The 6,865-nt window shown below is 33.9% G+C and overlaps 1 protein-coding gene across 3 annotated transcripts in view; it reads left to right on the top strand.

The window, feature by feature from the left end:
• Positions 1–6,865, top strand: part of AKT3 (AKT serine/threonine kinase 3) — a 322,148-nt gene that overhangs the window by 123,968 nt on the left and 191,315 nt on the right. For all 3 annotated transcript variants that reach the window (XR_006680827.1, XM_045298105.1, XM_004699953.2), the window contains exon 2: positions 3,194–3,319. Coding sequence is in view for 2 of the 3 variants with exons in the window: in XM_045298105.1 (XP_045154040.1) it covers positions 3,194–3,319 (126 nt within the window). In the remaining variant the exon portion in view is untranslated. The remainder of the gene's footprint in view (positions 1–3,193; positions 3,320–6,865) is intronic.

Below are 6,865 nucleotides of genomic sequence, written 5' to 3'. Positions count from 1 at the left end.
CACACCCTCCCCCCTATTTCCATCAATATGATTGTTTTCGGTCTTTTCTGGTACCTGATACCTGATCCTGTCCACACCTTGTGATCACACAGGCTGGTGTACTTCTTCCATGTGGACTTTGCAGTTAGATGGCCACTTGTTTATCTTCAAGCCTTTTTAAGACCCCAAGTTGCTATATATTTTAATAGATGGGCACCATCAGCTTTCTGTACATTTGCTTATGCACCCATTTTGTCTTCAGCGATAGTGTTGGGGAGGTGAGCATCACAGAATGCCAGGTTATTAGAACAAAGTGTTTTGTGTTGAGGAAAGACTTGAGTAGAAGCCCAATGTCCATCTGCTAACTTAATATTTAGTATAAATAGATGTATATGGTAGCAATTTAAAAAAAATTTACTATAGTATAAAAGGAAAAGAAGAGGAACATAGAGGTTGTCCCACCCCCTACCCCATGAGCTTTACTTCTAGGAATGATGTCCATATATATCTTGTATTTATTCATTCTCTTATTTGTTATTGATCATGAGTAGATAGGTAGACTATTGATCATTAGTCAGGACACTTGGAGTGTGTCTACACAAGGAAACACTGACAGTGGATGCCATTGATGAAATTGAATTTGGAAATGAAAATTAAGCTTTTGGGAACATACCTGCTAAAATGAGCTTGTTAGCTTCCCAGTGCTTAAAAACCCCTGATGAGATTGTTAGTGATAACAAATGTGATTGTATAGTGAAAAGTATTACAGTTTAAAAGGTCAGTATAATTAAGTTAACCAGTGTTTATAGATTGTTGGATTTTCATATAATAGAGCATGGAAAGTTTATCGATAGAGTTTCAAATTCCACATTGTCACTAACCTTTTAGGCGTACTACTTGTTGAATTCTGGTGTTGTATCAAAGAAGGCTATTCATAACTTTATGAAAAGGCTATTAAAAAACTTCCAGTTACATATCTCTGTGAGCCAGATTTTCCCTATACTTCAATAAAAACAACATACTGTAACAGATTGAATGCAGAAGCAGCTATGAGAATCCAGCTGTCTTGTATTAAGCCAGACTTTAAAGAGATTTTCAAAAATGTAAAGCAGTGCTGCTCTTCTCATGAATATTTTGTTTTAGAAAAATTAGGTTTCATAAAAATATTATTTGTTACATGTAGTACATTCCATGTTATTTTTAAATGAAATAAAAAATAAATTTTAGTTTCAATTTCTAGTACAATGTGTATTGATATAATTTATGTAAACAAGACCTTTTTGTGGTTCTCAGTAGTCTTTGAGAGTCTACAGAAGTTTTAATAGGAAAAAGTTTGGGGATTACTGATTAAGAGGAATGATTATATAACTGATAAGTAGTATATGTTAGTGAGATTTTGGAGGGTTTTACATTTTATGCTAAGAGATCTGTACTGTATTTTTACCCTAAACTGTAAAGACTCTAGAGTATTTTTTAGCAGAAAAATGATACAAAGTGGTATGTAGATAAGTAAGATTAACTAGCTGTAAACAATAAGATACATTAGGATGGAAGTGGGATGTGAGGGTGGCAATTACAGACCATCAGCATAAGGACTGATGAAAGGTCAAAAGGGCCTAGTTTAGATTGGGTTGGAGTCCCTGAGTTGTACATACACATGATAACCAAAAGGATGAAGGTTCAAATCTCCCGAAGGCATCTCAGAAGAAAATTATGGCTGTCTACTTCTGAAAAATTATTCATTAAAAATACAGTGGAGCGTGAGCCAATTTTGCATACAAGGACTTGTCATTGAATTAGAATCTACTGAATGGCATTTGGTTGATCAAACACAAAACAGATATACAAACACGCAAAACTACCGCCATCAAGTCATTTCAACCCATAGCAACCTCATGTAGGGCTTCTGAGACTGCAAATCTTTCCAGGATAGTTAAACACACACACACACACAAATCCACTATATATGTGTGTGTGTGTATATGAATGATTTGTATTCCAACAGTTTTTCAACTGCCAAAGATTCAGACTTTAGGCCTTGCTTACTCTCACTGCCCGAGTGGGTTCCCTAAAATGACTCACAGAAAGGGATCTATACACTTGCTTAATATTACCAAGAAGAGAAGTATAGATGAGGTCTGGAACGATTTTTGTCATAGAGTTTCATGTCCCCAGACATGAAGCAAACTCAAAAGGAAGCTCCCAGAACCCAGATCCTTTATCATAGTTATTGGGGCCTCAATATAGATTTATGATCAGAACTTTAATGCACACAGAATAAATGATTGATTGCATCACCGAGCATGTATAACTCATTCCACCTTGCCTCAGTGCTTTCCTAAAGTGATGCTTCCACCTCATTTACACACATGTGCTGCCTGGCTGTTTCAAAAAAACCAGTACACCCTGGATTGCTGTTGATTTGCAAGGACTGTTGTCAGAAACCAGATACAAAAGGTCAAATAAAGTTCTTTGTCACATACTTAGATAATCAAATAGTGATCTGGTTGCTAAAAATTTGTATTCTAGTGAATAGATTATAACATCAAAATCTGATAACACATACATTTATTCATAATTTTTGTTCTTATAGTTTTTGTGTTTCTGTTTGTGTGTGAGGGCGGGCTTTTAAGCCTTGTTTTAACCCATGTTCATTTTCATTATTTACTTATAGCATTGTACAAAAGGTCAAGTGCTCATGTAGAATAGAATGTCGTTAAAACGAGTTATGAGAAAAAAATAATAATGAAAATAAACTTTCCCCTCTTAAAAAAATTACCCAATTAGTGGTTCATAGAAGAGAAACTTCAATTTCATTTCCCTCTTAAGATAAGTGTTGTTCATTGAAATGCATTGAAAGTGTGTGGATGATTTAACTAGGCTTTTTTAAATGGATGAAAATGCGCTCTAACAACCATCTGATAAAATGAAAAACTGGAAAAAATGTGTACTCAGATGAATGATTCTCTGAAGGAATAATGGTGCAAATGAATTATCAAAGTGTGAAATCATTAAAAACAAAAACATGTTTGGGTTTTTATTGAATCTTAATTGTAGGCTCATGTATTTTCTTTTGTAAGGTGAGTTAAAAGAAAATTGCCTAACTAAAATTTTGGAAGCCAGTGTTGTAGGACATATATTATACAATAATTTATTTCACACATGAGTTGCTGTTCATTTTTTTAGCATTAACATGCGTGCTTTCCTTATATAGGAGAATATATAAAAAACTGGAGGCCAAGATACTTCCTTTTGAAGACAGATGGCTCATTCATAGGATATAAAGAGAAACCTCAAGATGTGGATTTACCTTATCCTCTCAACAACTTTTCAGTGGCAAGTAAGTTAATTATAATTCTTGATTCACCTTGTAGTTATTTCTTTGTATGACATGTTTCAGATATCTCAGGATCTATGAGAAGCCTGTGAAAATATTTGAATGTGTATTTAATAGCAAAGCATTTTTTAGCTTAGATAGCCTTTCAATTTCTTAGCATAGGGATTTTCAATAATATATAGTCTTAGGTAATGTAATATCATTTATTATTTTTATTGTTAGAATTTTAATGGATGAATACAGCTTCCCAAATATGTACTTTTAGGTTTTCTTTATAAAATCTAAACAAAGACCTTTGAACTTGTTTACTATGTTGAAATTAGTTGTAAAATATTGTAGTACTTGGTGCAATTCTAATCAAATTCTCATCATAATTTTAACTCTTCTGATAGTATCATGAGAAAAAAGTGAGTCACATTAGATTTTTTTTCTGGAAGATATTTTGCTTATAGTCAAAATTTGCTTTCTTGGAATAATAAAAATGCTTGTGCTATAAAGTTATTTGGAAATTTTTTATTTGCTTGAACACAGTTGAAAAACCTGGATGATGACGACAATGATGATGCCAACAATTTTTATTTTTTAGTCTTTTCAGGATTTTTAGATGTACTGATAATCAACAAAAGGCCCTTTCTATGTTAATTCAGAAATAAAGCATTTAAAAAGTGTGTTAAATTAAAATAAACCTGTATAAGAGCTAGAAGATATACCATTAGATAAAGTCATTAATTACCTAACATCATTAATTTTGAATTATGGTTGTATCTTTGTCATCTATTAGCCATATTTATATATAAGGAAAAATTTCCCTAACTACAAAGCAAATAAAGCGAAATATTCAAAACAGCAACGCAAAATTTTAAAAAGCAAAGTTCTTGAACATTATATAATTTATTTTACTGTTTTTTGCCCCTACTGTTTTCAGGAGGTTAGAGTGGATAGTCTTTATTTCATTTTATTAGAATGAAAAATAATTAATTGAATGAATTATGAAGTCATTTGAATGATGAGCTTATTAACTTAAATTTGTTTCTATATTAGTGAAATCTGCGTAGAGATTTTTGTTTTTAATAAAATGAGATGGCTATCATATTAGTTGAAGAAAACATCTTTTTCGCAAATGCCCAAAATATGACTTTCCCATTAGAATATTATTTTAAAATCCACTTTTCATGTGAAATATTTTGTATTTTGTATGAACATAAGAACACATTTTCATTCTAATGATCTTATGAGTAAATTTTGTTTCATACTGATAAATACTGTTTCTGAAACACTTACCAGCATACATCATCATGTCCTACCCAAACTAACATAGTCATTACTTTGTCCATTACAGTAACAAATGCTATTAGTTTGTCTGAATTGATGTCTGAAAGTACAGAGCTTGTGTATTTGCTGATCAAAAATGCAGCATTTTCTGACCTTATGAAATTTCACACCCCAGCAAGTTTTAAAGACATACTGTATGTCACAGTCTGCCAACATCTGCTCCAACACTTCCACTGGCAGAGGCTGAAATACATGCTGTACTCTTGGGGAGAGAGCCTGTTCAGTGACTGACAGCACACCCATGAAACAAACAGTAGTCTACATCTGTAATCTTTACTCATATAACCAAGTCGTTATGGCTGTTGATGCAAATGAACAAGTAAAGTTATAGACTAACTCCTTAGTTTTCAGAAGTGTTATTAACCTTACATAAATATACTTCCAACCTTACACTAAATAATTATAAATCGATTAGCCTTACAGCTTGACTTATTACAAATTAAACATTAAAAGTAATGATTACCTTAAGGGATAAAAGGAGTCTAGTGAAATGGGCATTGAAGGAAGAAAGAAATGATTCAAATTTCAGCTTTGTCACAACTAAGAATATGACATTGGGTTGGTTGTTTTCCCAAACTCTCTATTAGTTCCTTTAACAGCATTCTGAAAACACTTGGATTCAATTGTGTACAATCCTTTCTGTTTCTTAAGGATCCCATGTGGCTCAGTGAGTTAAGTGTTGAGCTGTTAACTGCAATATTGGTAGTTCAAGCCTACCATCCACTCCACGGGAAACAGATGAGGCTATCTGGTCCCATAAAGATTTAGAGCAGCGGCTCTCAACCTGTGGGTCCCGACCACTTTGGGGGTCAAGCGACCCTTTCACAGGGGTCGCCCGATTCATAAAGTAGCAAAATTACAATTATGAAGTAGCAATGAAAATAATTTTATGGCTGGAGAGTCACCACAACATGAGGAGCTGTATTTAAAGGTTGCGGCATTAGGAAGCTTGAGAACCACTGATTTAGAGTCTCAGGAATCATGGGGAGAAGTTCTCTGCCCTGTAGGATTACTGTGATTCAGAATCAACTCCATAGCTGTGAGTTTGGTTTTCGTGAGTTTTTTTCTGGTATTATGAGGTGGAGTTTGATCAGGTCCTTGAAGAGTGAGTAAGAATTAAACAAATTATTAAAATAAAGGAGGACATTCCAGGTCAAGAGGGACAAAGAATGTTTTTCTCCTAGAGATGGAACAATTTCAGTAAGAGCTACCTTGCCAGTACTTACCCATCTTCCTCAACCCGTTTAGAATATTGAAGGAAGACTAATAAGATATTTTTTATGTGCCAGGAAATGTTATATATACATATATTACTTTAATAGTTGCAATTTAAGTCCGATTTTTATGATAAATAAAAATGTCACTGCAAAATTTTACTAAAATATACTTTTTATCTTAAACAGTAGAAGAACTGGAAGGGACTTTATAATTGATTATTCCAATCTTTATTAAATTTCAAATTCTTTTCCTTCTTAAAAAAAAACAAACGAGTCTACAGTTTACTTCTCAACCCACTGCAGTCTAGTTTCCTCCATTATCCACTTGATTTCATCCACTTTTAATAAGTTTCCAAGGGACTCTTTAATCACTAAACCTGGTAGACATTTTTAATTTCTTATTTTTCTTGGATTTACGCTGGGCTATTGGGCACCACCTCCTTCTTGGGACAACCTCTCCCATTGTTCTCTGGTATGCCTCTCAGTCCTGGTTTAACTCCTTTATCTATCTCATCAATGTTAACAGCCTAGTGTTTAACTGGGTTCTGGCCAAGAACTCTCACTTTGTGCCCTGTCCCTGGATAGTCACATTCACTTCCATGATTTTAGTGACAGCCAATATACTGGTTACTTACAAGGTCTGTACTCAAGACTGGACTCTCCAACATTAGACAACTATATTCAACTGATGGCTAGATAGCTTTACCTCGATGTTGTGTAGAATCAACATCTCTAAAATTTTATTCAAGATAACTTTTTCTTTCATATTTCAGTTCTCTCTCTACCCGAGCAGCAACTTGGATCTACTCCTTGCCTTTTTTCCCCCTTTACATCTTTTTTTCCCTTTCATTTATTTATTTTTTTCTTTATTTTCCCCCCCTCCTTTCCTCCTCCCCTCTCCCCCATGCACCCTTGATAATTTATAAATTATTATTATATCTTATATTACACTGCCGGGCGTCTCCCTTCACCCACCCCTCTGCTGCCTGTCCCCCAGAGA

Source organism: Echinops telfairi, unplaced genomic scaffold (assembly GCF_000313985.2).
Source record: "Echinops telfairi isolate 266 unplaced genomic scaffold, ASM31398v2 ScPeMD7_7424;HRSCAF=8462, whole genome shotgun sequence".
Lineage (NCBI taxonomy): Eukaryota > Metazoa > Chordata > Mammalia > Afrosoricida > Tenrecidae > Echinops > Echinops telfairi.
The sequence above is the reverse complement of the archived record's forward strand: the minus strand, read 5'-3'. Positions and strand labels throughout refer to the sequence as shown.